The 13,022-nt window shown below is 41.7% G+C and overlaps 2 protein-coding genes across 2 annotated transcripts; one reads left to right on the top strand and one right to left on the bottom strand.

Moving 5' to 3' along the window:
- The first annotated feature begins 1,190 nt into the window (after nucleotides 1–1,190).
- Nucleotides 1,191–12,166, top strand: parp1 (poly (ADP-ribose) polymerase 1). Its single transcript, XM_085771199.1, has 23 exons — nucleotides 1,191–1,463; nucleotides 2,736–2,898; nucleotides 3,624–3,739; nucleotides 3,867–4,081; nucleotides 6,178–6,268; nucleotides 6,367–6,483; nucleotides 6,605–6,781; nucleotides 6,964–7,126; nucleotides 7,385–7,525; nucleotides 7,633–7,878; nucleotides 8,002–8,067; nucleotides 8,162–8,294; nucleotides 8,465–8,660; nucleotides 8,753–8,881; nucleotides 9,032–9,115; nucleotides 9,309–9,431; nucleotides 9,532–9,660; nucleotides 9,758–9,856; nucleotides 9,949–10,101; nucleotides 10,223–10,350; nucleotides 10,474–10,535; nucleotides 10,860–10,974; nucleotides 11,482–12,166. The coding sequence occupies exons 1-23, from the start codon at nucleotides 1,341–1,343 to the stop codon at nucleotides 11,561–11,563; spliced, it is 3,051 nt and encodes a 1,016-aa protein (XP_085627325.1). The 5' UTR covers nucleotides 1,191–1,340; the 3' UTR covers nucleotides 11,564–12,166.
- On the bottom strand, nucleotides 4,179–5,264 carry adorb1a (adenosine receptor B1a). The gene has a single exon (XM_085771200.1). The coding sequence runs from the start codon at nucleotides 5,262–5,264 to the stop codon at nucleotides 4,179–4,181; it is 1,086 nt and encodes a 361-aa protein (XP_085627326.1).
- Nucleotides 12,167–13,022: the final 856 nt, after the last annotated feature.

The following is a 13,022-nucleotide window of genomic DNA, read 5'->3' as shown; positions in this document are numbered from 1 at the left end:
CACCACCCAGGTTACTTTTACATTATGTCATTTTTTCATTGTAGCCCTGAAGCATATTTATGAAAACAATGCAAATCTAAATTGAATTTCTTTATGTTTCCAAGGTAAAAAAAAAATGTACTTCTTCTGTGAATTTCCAGAGGACTTACTCAGTTACTGGTAATATAAGACTTAAAATATCTTAAATTATATAAACCCAAAGGGTGTGGTTATAAACCCATCAACCATTGAAAATGTGGATAAAAACAACCAAAGGTCTTTATTGATGTATTTAATATACTGGGCTGGGCCTTTAAAAGAAGGTTGTGTTTTCTGGAAGTTTGGTCTTTCTGGAAATCTATTTTGTTGACAGTCAAATTGTCACATTTTGTTATTCTTTTTTTCCTAGGTGTATAATGTTTATTTTTTAACAATTTATACAAAAAACGATTTAATAGTGTGCAATTTCTGTTAATAAAACTAGTAACAGACATTTAAAAAAGATAGTGGTGTTTTTATTATAACTGTATGATTCATTTTTGATGCTTATGTCATTTATTAAGTTCTTATAATACAGACTACACTAGAAATATTCAAAATTTGATTTGAATTTAGCAGACTAACTAGATAATAGGGGATGTATATATGTTTTCGTTTTTTACTTTGGTTTCCCCATAAACTGAATTTCTTTCCTCATAATAAGACGAGTTATCCTAACTCGATTATTTCTGGCTGCCAGGAGCGCGGGTGTTCCACGGCCGGCGCACAGATCGTCTATTAAGAAAGATGTCTCACTTGAGAGTTTAAAACAAAAGAACTTTGCCAAGATAGATAAACGCATACATATTACAATACAATTCATATTTTTGTACTTATCTGTGCAGGGACACTTGGGCTGGAGCCCAATAATATTCTAATTACTTATTATTATATTCCTTAAATTCGACTTACTTATTTCTAGATAATACATCAGATATTGATAGTATTTTTTAGGGTTTTTTTTCTTGCACATTTCACATTTCACAATATTTTGATTTCAATCCAATTAAAAGAGCTGTAGTCTTTACAATATCAGAATCAGAAGGAAAAAAAACACATATGTTCACTCAAACTCAGAATGTAGCTCATGTAAACGGCTACTTTCTGTATTATCTTGAAAAGAGCTGCTTGTAGCTTTGCGCTCAGGAAAACTCATCGAAGTGAGACCTCCTGTCTTGTAGCGCCCTCCCTGCAGGCACGCGGGATTGCTCTCCTCCGTGGCCCGTGCATGCATTGATTGTTGTTGCCCCTTCCCTTGTCATCCATAGAAAGTTCTCCTCACTTCCCCCGCTCCTTAATTTTTGTCTTCGTCGTGAGGAACCATGGCAGATTCTCAGGAGGACAAGCTCTACACGGCGGAGTACGCCAAAAGCGGCCGCGCTTCGTGCAAGAAATGCAAAGAAAACATAGCTAAAGGCTCGCTGAGGATGGCCATCATGGTGCAGGTAAACGCAGCAACGAGTGGAGACACTTTATGCGCAGAAAGCTGCCCCCGGTAGCCGCCGTTACTTCCACGGTGCTGCCGCTGAAACCTGTAGTTTATTGTGCGGGTATAGTTTATACCAGTCAGCTAACCGGCTAATATGAACGTGCAGTTCATAGCATGGTTTCCCTTCAGTGGGTTAGGCCCTCGTTAGCATTTAAATGGCTGACATTGTCTATTGAATTTTGTTCACAAAGAGCCACTGAGCCTTTTCTTGACGTCGCATCATCGCAGTAATGCATCCTGCTGTTTACTCAAGTAACTTTTACTCATAAACCCCATCATGCATCTGTTATATTCTACATATCTGCGACTGCAACTTAATGCACAAACATCAGCAACACAACAGCAACAATACTAGTCTGGAGAGAGAAAAAAGCTGCTGCTGCTGCTGCTCCCCTACTGGGAATTAATCAACCAAGAGGCTAATGTCAAAGAAGCTTCTCGGCCAGTCTCCTTATTCATGGCGAGTGGAGCAGCTCCAGGGATTTAATCACTTCACTTCAGTCAGAATGAGTCAGTCTGATTATCAGAAGTCAGCACTGGCACAGGACACTTTCTTCACTTCAATGCTCATTCCAAATTAATGAATGGCCATATTTTAATTAACTATGTTAGTTTATAGAGAATGTACTCACACAGATATAAATTAATCAAATAAGAAGTTCACATCTGTTAGTTATTAAGTATTCCTCAGTCTTTCCTGTGGTGGGGGCTCAATGCTGTCTATTGTCATACTTACTGCCCAGCCCCCATGGAAGTGCAATTTATCTCATATGACATTGCATTGCAAAAAACAACTTTCAACCATGTTAGATAAATCTGCCACAGATTCCTGAAGCTCATCTTAGTGCAAAGTTATTAGTGACAAGAACACGTGATGACTATGAAATTGATTTTTAGTTCACCGAAAACATAACAACACCCTCAAATCACTCGTTTTTATTAAAGATATCTGACTCTCCACAGTCTTCCTCTCATAAGCTGCTACACTGTAGAAGTATGGTTTTAATAATTAATTCAGGAGCATCTTTCCTTTTAAATAAGGAACTTTGTTTTTGTGTACACATTTTTACACATATGTGTTTAAAAAAGTAAGTAATAAATTAATCATACAAAATTTAGGTATAGGGGGATGTAGTTTTTTTTATCTTGAGTCACCTCTGGTTCACCTTTAACATATTGTATTAATTAATATTGTTTGTTTTGTTGTTGTTGTTTTTTTGCCCTTTAGTCCCCCATGTTTGATGGGAAGGTCCCCCACTGGCACCACTTCTCTTGCTTCTGGCAGCGAGCGGCAGCTCAGTCCACAGCTGACATCGCTGGCTTCTCTGGCCTTCGCTGGGAAGACCAGGAGAAGGTCAAAAAGGCCATTGAAAGTGGCGGAGCTGCAGGAGGTCAGTAAAAAATATTAGTAAAATGATGTAACAACACCACACACAGCCGTGTACACACACTCCTTACTGTCTATGGAAATTATGTCAGACCTGGTGAGGAGCTGACACCGTGTAGAAAGCTTACATAGAGACATTATGCACAGTTATTGAATCCTGTTTAGAGAGGTTTGACTGCTGGTCTTTCTTATTTGTCTTAAAAAAAAATATTTAGATTGGGGACAGCGCATATTAATGGGCATTGTACACATAAACACGTACACATAAATATGCCAAATTATAGCCATGGCTAATTTCCGTCTGTAGTCCCCAGGCAGTTTGTTGTAATAGTAAAAAAGACACATGAGAAATACATAGAAGAACCATAGAAGACCAATACAAGGAATTACACTAAGAAACAGAATACTGACTTAACGAAGAACATACACACGCAAGTACAATAAAACAAAAGAAGTACATATCAGCAGTGATCATAACAAGAAAAGAAAATAGATTTTTAAAAAACCAAACAGTTTAAAGCCTCACAGTTGCACTAGACCCTACAGCCCTTAACCTTGTTGCCCATGACCCAAATTGCACATACCGGTAACCTCTCTTGCAACCTCTATAAACTTCAGTAATCTTGTGAATATTATATATCCTCAGAAATGTTGAAATATATAGGTTGTCATTACATAGTGTACATTGGATGACAAAAAAAACACAATTGCATGACTTTCTTCCTGTAGGAAAAGGGGACCAGAAGAGTGGAGCTGCAGGGGGAAAGTCACTGAATGACTTTGCGGTGGAATATGCCAAGTCCAATCGCAGCACGTGCAAAGGCTGTGAGCAGAAAATAGAAAAGGTGACGACAGTTACAACAGAGTTACAACAAATAAAACTCTAAATGACATAAATATTACATTTATATAAGTGCTATCTCTCTTGAAACTGCTTCGCTAAAGCCTCTGCTCCTCTGGTTTTTCCTCTAGGATCAGATCCGTGTGTCCAAGAAAACTGTGGACCCAGAGAAGCCCCAGCTGGGTCTGATCGACCGCTGGTACCACACAGCTTGTTTCGTGAGCCGCAGGGAGGAGCTGGCCTTCAAACCTGAATACACCGCTGCCCTGCTCAAGGGTTTCAACGCGCTACGAGCTGAAGACAAGGAGGAGCTGAAGAAGAGGCTTCCTGCTGTCAAATCTGAAGGGTGAGATAAAAAAACAATGTGGGACTAAAGTCTTCTGTGCAGGTTGAGCAGTTATTTGAGGAGTGTTGCGCAGTTTATCATTCAGACTTCAGCCTGGTCAGGTCTGGTGTGCGTTTTGCACGGCGGTGCCCTCTCTGTCATCATCCCCACCCCGATTTGAAGCCTCTCTGTCTCCCGCTGTCCTGCAGCACAAGAAAATGGCTTTGAACGTGTCCCTGAAAGCCGTCATCGTGTACGCGTACAGGAACGGGTTGACGGCAGAGTTTGCGTGCGACAGGATGATGGCGGCGAGCAGGAGCTCCAGCGGCACGGGGCAGCGCGGGCACAGCAGCAGGAAGCAGTTGATGACGTGCAGCGGGATCCAGCAGACGGTGAAGAGGAAAAGAACCAGAAAAAGCGAAGTGGCCGTCTTCACCTCGCGCCGCATGCTCTCCCCTCGGCCGCCCTGCTCGGCCGCGATGCGCCTCACCTGCCACTTGACCATGACGAAGATTTGCGCGTAAATGAGGAACATGATGACCAGGGGCGCCAACACACACGCGAAGAAGTTGAAATACACCATGTAGGTCATGTCCACCACAAAAACAAAGAAGCAGTGGCCGGAATCAGGAGGCGTCTTGTGCCAGCCCATGAGCGGCACGAGCCCGATAAGGAAGGCCAGCAGCCACGTGGCGAGGATGACCAGCAGCGCGTTGCGAGAGGTCATCAGGGCCCGGTACCGAAAGGGCATGAAGATGGCCACGTAGCGCTCGACGGCCACCGCCAGCAGGCTGAAGATGGAGCTCTGGGTGAACATGATCAGAACGCTCAGCATGAGGAGACACAGGTAGAGGCGGTGGCGCGGCAGGCCCACGTCGGTCAGGATGGCGCAGGGGATGGCGATGGCGCCCACGCAGATGTCGGCGACCGCGAGCGACACCAGGAAGTAGTTGGTGACGGTGCGCAGCCGGCGGTTGATACCCACCGCGACGCAGACGAGTAAATTGCCCACCGTGGAGAGAAAGGCAATGACGAGCTCAGCCGCCATGTACGCCACATTTGGGGATATGAGCACGTCAGCTGGTGGAGGCGAGGAAGAGGTGGATGAAAAGTTCTGGAGAGGTTGCAGGGAAGAAGAGAGACGGGATGTGTTTATCGTTTGTGGGAACGTGTAGAGCATCAACGGTGCACTCGTATTTTCCATAGTTATCCTGAGGAGGGGAAATAAGATTCAAGTTAGAAATCAATCTTCACTGCTTCACACTTTTTTTTTTTCAACTTTTTTTAAAAATTTATTTCATTTGATTTGGTTTAAAAATTACCAAGCAGTCCATACAAATCATTATTGAACATACAAACTACAAAATCCCAAGGACAAGGACACAAAATAAAAGGACAAAGGAAAAAGGAGAGAAAAAAATGGAAAGCTTTGAGGGCAGAGGTTGAAGCAATCTTGTACATAAGCGCATGAAATATTTGAAATAAGTAAAATACTCACCAATATTCACTTGTGTGATCCCGGCTGCTCAACAAACTAAGAATTTCATTATCACTCCCTTGACAGCAGGGAAACTGATTAAGTCCACTTGCCCTGACATTAAGGATCACAAGAACACTCCTCTCTGAGCAAGATAATATTTTATAGAAATCCCTCTCTCCCTCTTGATGTCACTTGTTGTCAGATAAGGGCTGTTTGTCCTGTTTTTTAGGGCTCTAAAGGATCAGACGGAGACCGAGTGCCGTTCGGTGGTCATTAACTGAAATGTCGGTGTGGGACTGGTCTCACGGGGAGCTAATAGATTTGTCTTGTCAGGGCAGAGTAGATGATATCAGTGCCGACGCCTGGGATTGTGGAGACGTGTTCCAGCTTGTGTTTGTGCATCCATTAACTGATGGAGGGGCCCTGATGAATTTGCCTAATGAGTGAAGGTGTCAGATTCAGCCTTGTTTGTTTCTCATCTCGGTCGTCCTGTGACCTCATTTAGGAAGTTAATTTGGATGTTTTCTTTTCACCTTCTACTATTTTTTTTTTGTCCGTGTTGAATAATTAAAAAAAGACGAAACAACACAAAGTTTGGAAGAAAACAATTTTGACCGTCTTTTGTCTGCCCTCGCAGGAAACGTAAATCCGACGAAGTGGACGGCATGTCAAAGAAACAGAAGAAGGAGGAAGAGGATGAGAAGAAGAAACTGGAAGAGCAGCTGAAGGTACATTTTTCTGTCATATTTTGAAATGTAGCCCATATTGTGTAGTGACTGTAATGTTGTTAATGTGTTGCTCTGTTGTGTGGTGTTTGCAATCACAGAACCAAAGCCAGCTGATTTGGGGAATCAAGGACAAGTTGAGGAAATATTGTTCAATCAATGACATGAAGGAGCTGCTGATTGCAAATAGTCAGGAGGTTCCCTCTGGAGAGACAAATGTAAGAGAGGTTTTCTGTGCAAACTAACTGTTTTGTTTTTTTTGGTTTACTACTCATTCATTTAGTATAACCAACATACAGTTATTGTTATTGTTTATGACAAGTGTTGTTTAATGGACAGGTGGTGGACTGCCTGGCCGACGGCATGTCCTTTGGTGCCCTTGAGGCCTGTAAAGAGTGCAAGGGCCAGCTGGTGTTCAAGGGCGATGCCTATTACTGTACAGGGGACATTTCAGCTTGGACAAAGTGTGTGTTCAAAACGACAACACCTGCACGCAAGGACTGGGTCATCCCAAAGGTAGGTCACCTCATTTCTTGACTCAAGTTCTTTTTCTGGAAACCTTTACCTGCTTAGATCGTTCATCTTGGCCCGTAGGCAGCATGCAGGAAATAGGAGTTAATAAAAAAGTAGCAGGATTAATATAAAGTCTTCCGTTCCAATTATGTTTAACAAATTTCTGCCCTGTCATCTCATTTCAGGAATTCAATGAGGTTCCCTTCCTTAAAAAATTCAAATTCAAGCGACAGGACAGGGTTTACCCCAAGGAGGCTCCCAGCAAAGCCCCGACAGAAGCCAAAGCCAAACCACTGGCGAGTGCATCGAGTGCCCCGACAGAGAGACTGCCGGAGGGAGCACCTTCAGGTGAGAGACGGAAATTGAAGCAGTGTGTTAATATCCTAAAAATATTCAGATAATGATTTCTATATTCTCTCTGTATGCTGAGCTTGTTCTTTGATTCAATTTAGGGAGTGAGTCTGAACTTAAATCTCAAAATGTATTAACTTTGATATATAATAATTACATTTCAGAAAAAACTTCAGTACAGTGGTCATTTAAATACATTAATACAATGGTATCTATATAATAAAGGTTGTGCTCATATGTTATTTGATCCAACAGACAAACCTCTGACTGGTATGAAGCTGCTGGGTGTGGGTAAGCTGACCAAGAACAAGGATGACCTGAAAGCAGCTGTAGAGGAGTTGGGTGGAAAGATCACGGGCACAGCCAGCAAGGCGTCACTCTGCCTCAGCACCAAGAGTGAGTAACGATAAAGGGAGATCAATAAGTGCCCTCAGGTACATATTTATTCACCTAACATTTCCTATCTATCTTCTAACACATTCTTTGTCTTTGTGTCTTCACAGAGGAAGTAGAGAAGATGAGTAAGAAAATGGAGGAGGTGAAGGACGCTAACGTGCGCGTGGTCTCCGAGGATTTCCTCACGGACATCAAGTCGTCGGGCAAAGCGCTCCAGGAACTTGTCTCCCTGCACGCCATCTCACCTTGGGGGGCAGAGGTCAAAACTGAGGCTCAGGCTCCATCTGTGGCCTCCAAGTCTGGAACGTTGGAACGAACCACCAAGAGCACAGGGAGAGTGAAGGAGGAGGAAGGTAAATGATGCCCAAAATGATTTGCAATTTTTTTAAAGAGTTGCCTCAAATAGACTTGTGTTATAGCACAGACCTGTTCTGCTCATTGTGTATATTCATATTTATAAATAATTGCTTGTACAGGTGGTAGCAAAGCCAAAAAGATGAAACTCACAGTCAAAGGAGGAGCTGCTGTGGATCCAGATTCAGGTACTCATGAATAACTTCAATTGAAGAAATGATTTATGTCCTTTTTTATCTTATGAATGTGAGTGGTGATTTTTTTTTAATGTCTTTTCTGTAGGTCTGGAGAACAGCGCCCATGTACTAGAACAGAGTGGGAAGATGTACAGTGCCACCCTGGGTCTTGTGGACATTGTCAGAGGAACCAACTCCTACTACAAACTGCAGCTGCTAGAGGATGATGTACAGAAAAGGTGATTTCACTTAATTTGGTCACAGGCTATTGAGAGGAACATTCAGCTCAGAAAGAGAAGCAACAGAAACATGCTGTATCTGAACATAGCCCCCTCCCATTATACTGCTTCAGCTCTGTCCAAAGACTAACTTGAATGTCTCTCACACTGCCTCTCTGATCTGTGTGCAGATACTGGGTGTTCAGGTCATGGGGCAGGGTGGGCACCACCATCGGAGGCAACAAGCTGGACAAGTTTCATGACAAGAACTCGGCCCTGGACAACTTCCTGTGTGTGTACAAGGAGAAGACGGGCAACGAGTGGAGCACGTCCAACTTCACCAAATATCCCAATAAGTTCTACCCACTGGAGATCGACTACGGACAGGTTTGTACAGACACATGGAATCAGGGAAGCAAATATCCCACAGCAGATGTGTTGCTGTGTCTTACCAGCTTTTATTTGTTGTTACTGGGCAGGATGAGGAGGCAGTGAAGAGGCTGACGGCCTCAGCTGGCACCAAATCCAAGCTGGCCAAACCGGTCCAGGACCTGATCAAGATGATCTTTGATGTAGAGAGCATGAAGAAGGCCATGGTGGAGTTTGAGGTAAGACTTTCAACTGTTTGGAGAATAAACAAAAGTGAGAGAGAAGCCACCTTAGATGGGTTTATCCTGCTGTGTTGTTAAAGCTTCATCATTCCTTTATGTGTCCCACATACAGTATTTACATCTTGTGTTTCCTTTCCTGTCTTGCAGATTGACCTCCAGAAGATGCCACTTGGAAAGCTGAGCAAGAGGCAGATCCAGAGTGCCTATGCTCTCCTCACTGAAGTACAGCAGGTCAGTAACAGCTCCTCCTGAAAACACATCCCAGCTGTTACCCTTGTTTTTTTTTGTTTTTTGTTTTTTTTTACGTTAATTCAAAAAGATTTGTGAATGATTCTTCTGTGCCAGTCATTGGACCACTTATATCTGTTGAGAGTCTTTTTAAAATAATTTTCATCAAGTTTGCAATTTTTCTTTTTTCCCTCAGGCTGTGTCTGATAGTGTAACAGAGTCACAGATTCTGGATCTCTCCAATCGCTTCTACACCCTGATACCTCACGATTTTGGCATGAAGAAGCCTCCGCTGCTCAACAACCTGGACTACATTCAAGTGAGGGCACAGATACTTCATCATACTACACATTTTTCTCTGTCATATCCCTGATAAGCCGGAAATGATAAATACATGTGCATTTATTTATCCTCTCCAGGCTAAAGTCCAGATGTTGGACAACCTGTTGGATATTGAAGTGGCATACAGCCTGCTAAGAGGAGGGGCCCAGGATAATGAGAATGATCCCATTGACATCAACTATGAGAAACTCAAAACCAGGATCGAGGTGAGTAGTTTTACCCTCATGTTTTATTTTTTCATAATCACGCCAGAAAGGGGTGATGGTGGGAAAGACTCACATATTTGATATGTTCTTTTCACAGGTTGTCGACAAGACCACAAATGAGGCTGAGATCATTACCCAATATGTCAAGAACACCCATGCCGCCACGCATAACACTTACACACTGGAAGTGCAAGAAGTAAGACAAACAGTTTAAACGAGACGCGAAGCATGAATAACGTGCTGTAAGTGTTGAAAGGCACAAATCATCAACTTGTTATCGTCTTTCAGATCTTCAAAATTGTCCGCGAGGGAGAGCGCCAGCGGTACCGTCCATTCGAGGAGCTACACAATCGCCAGCTGCTGTGGCACGGTTCTCGCGCCACCAACTACGCTGGTATCTTGTCTCAGGGTCTTCGTATTGCCCCTCCAGAGGCCCCAGTGGTGCGTGTTTTTTTGATATAAGATGACTTTGTATTTTCCTTAATAATAACAAACCAATACATCATTCATAAATAGCTATGTTTGTAATGTTTCAAGTTGGTTTTGCTTCATTTTCCTCTAGACTGGTTACATGTTCGGCAAAGGTGTGTACTTTGCTGACATGGTGTCCAAGAGTGCAAACTACTGTCACACCTCCCAGTCGGACCCTACAGGCCTCATACTGCTGGCTGAGGTCGCCCTCGGCAACATGTAAGTGACTGTCCTAGTTCTTCAAAAATGGCCGTATATCAGCCTCTTTTGTCTTGTGTGTTTTATTAGACATGTCTTTGGTGTTGATTGTAAATGAATGTGTCTTGCTTTCTTTTATTGCAGGCATGAACTGAAGAAGGCTTCTCACATAACAAAATTACCAAAGGGCAAACACAGTGTTAAAGGTGAGAAACTGGTAACACACACACACAATTATGTAATGGTGTGTTATTGTTTAATAATTCAAAACAGGGATGGGGGAATGTGTCTCTACACCATATTTTATTATAAATGGCAGATCGGTGAAATTATAGCACTTACTTTATTATTTTGAATAATAATGAGAAGAAAGACTTTGGCAAATGTCACTAATGAATGTTACTGTAACTTAACTGTAATGTGTCATTATTTACATGTTTTTTACTGACTAGCTGCTAGTCATGTGTTTAAATTGTTCATTGTGTTGAATGGACATTTGGTAAAAACAAATCTTTTTTTTCTTCTTCCAGGTTTGGGTAGAACTGCTCCCGATCCAGGTGCTTCCGTCACCTTAGACGGGGTGCAAGTGCCTCTGGGAAAAGGAGCCAACACCAACATCGACGACACAAGTCTACTGTACAACGAGTATCCTTTAATATTTATCTACTGGTCTGTGATTTTGATTATAATTTTGCCCAGTGGGCCTAAATTTACCCTGCAGATATTGTTGGGTAAATTGACTCTGATTGATGCTGAAGTTGCAATCATTAATTTAATTTTAAATGTGAATTTAGTCCCGATGTTACTTTTCTTTTTGGGGGCCTAAGCTCATTTTAAGAGAACTGAAAGTTCTTTCCTAACCTCATGATCATGATGTAGACCACTCTGAGGCACCAAAATCTTTCTGTAATTATATAACTAATCTTTTCTGACATCACCTCTTTGTATGGTGCTTGGTGGTAGTGTACTATCTTGAACCAACCACATTTCCTCAGGACACTCACAGTTATCAAATTAATGATCTCTAACCCTAGAACGTCTATTTCTGTTCACTTCTTATCATGTCTAATTTGTGAAAGTTACATTTTTTCCCCCCAGTGTTGATAAGATTATCTGTATAGTCTCTTTTTTCCTTAACCGCTCCTCCTCCAGGTACATTGTGTATGATGTAGCACAGATAAACATGAAGTATCTCCTGAAGATCAAGTTCAACTACCAGACGTCCCTGTGGTGAGAGGGGCTGTGTCCGATCCTCCATCTGTGAAAACAAAGACCACTGTTGCCTCCAAACGCCTGGGCTTCATTCTCTGCTACACAAGATGTTTGGCAAAGGAGCGATGCCACACCACGCTTTGCAGCGGTCACTGAAACTCTCCAGTCACTTTATTGCTTCTTCATCAGGTTTAATAGTTGGCAGCCTTCCTTACTATTGCATTAGGTACCTAAATACCTACTTGTGACTCAAACCTGCAGCTCAGTAGAGTAGTTGATGAACAGTGCATACTATAAAGGTTTTGGTTTAGACGTGGACACCAGAAATATTAGTTTTGTCTCATCCTGATTTTGAGAGGGATTTCATTTCTTGATTCTTTGAATAAATCTGTAGTTAATAAGGCATAGTGCAGCAATAGTTATGAGTTTTGCGCAACCAGTCCACAGACATACATAAATACAGTGTTTATGTTTTGCAAAGCTTCCCCAGTAAAATAGTGACTAAGATGAACATTTTGTAGACTTTTTGGTTCAAAGATACTGTACAAGGTTTGACCTGTATATACATGTTTCAGTGTGTTCTGTTCGTCTCTCAAACTGTCTTCCTTGCAAAAAATAAAAAATATGTAGTTCATGTTTATGCAGAATATTCTGTGAAAGAAACTGCCATGGTATGTGGTACACTTTTTCTTATAGTGTTTTTCCTGCTTACCTCAAACTAAATAAAAAACTGAAAGTTACATGTGTTTGATTGCATTTTGATTTTTGTTTGTTGTACCAGAGACGTTCTCCTTCAATTTTAGATTTGATTTCAGCAGGGAAATTAGTTGTAATCTGTAAGGTTTAAAAAAAACAACAACTAATGGGACAATTTATTTCCTGTTGGTGTTTCTCTTTTCTTTTATCTGTAACAGGTCAAAGGTCAGTGTGAGCAAAATATGTAAAAACTATTGGGTTCATGAGGAGGGTCCGTTGAACTTTGTTGGATCTTAGACTTGGCATAAACATTACAAACCCCTCATCTTAGTGGACAGAAAAAGTTAGTAAATAGTTAGTAAAAAGATAAAGTTTCCCAGGGATGTTCATTTTTTCATGTAAAAACATTTTTACGCTGGTTTTCTGGTGATGCATACAACTTCAAAGGAACAACTTAACATCTGTGGGTAATATATCTAACTTAGAATAAAACACTGACCAGGCCTTTTCAACGATAAAGAAAAAACAAATTCGTGACAGTAACTTTAGTGTTGCATGAAACAATGGAGGGCTATTGCTGTGCGTTCATTCAATCCAGATTTTTTTATGAAACGGTTTTCTAAGCATTTCCCGTTGCACTTTGTATGAAAAGTAAGCTGTATGTAAACTAAATGATCGTAAGAATTGAACATATACAACGACATGAATCTCCAACCACAGGATTGATGAATTATGGTGTTTTTTATGTCTCAAATCGCCCTCCAGACTGCGTCCCGACCCAGAAT

Source organism: Trachurus japonicus, chromosome 24, assembly GCF_045865225.1.
Source record: "Trachurus japonicus isolate A0001 chromosome 24, Traja_1.0".
In the NCBI taxonomy this organism is placed as follows: Eukaryota; Metazoa; Chordata; class Actinopteri; order Carangiformes; family Carangidae; genus Trachurus; species Trachurus japonicus.
This window is presented reverse-complemented; position numbering and strand designations above follow the sequence as displayed.

Excerpts from the sequence above, each read along its gene's own strand:
- adorb1a (XM_085771200.1), bottom strand. The coding sequence starts at position 5,264 with ATGGAAAATACGAGTGCACCGTTGATGCTCTACACGTTCCCACAAACG.
- parp1 (XM_085771199.1), top strand. The coding sequence starts at position 1,341 with ATGGCAGATTCTCAGGAGGACAAGCTCTACACGGCGGAGTACGCCAAA. Across the intron at positions 6,269-6,366 it reads AACTGGAAGAGCAGCTGAAG|AACCAAAGCCAGCTGATTTG; the intron begins GTACATTTTTCT and ends TTGCAATCACAG. Across the intron at positions 7,879-8,001 it reads GAGAGTGAAGGAGGAGGAAG|GTGGTAGCAAAGCCAAAAAG; the intron begins GTAAATGATGCC and ends TTGCTTGTACAG.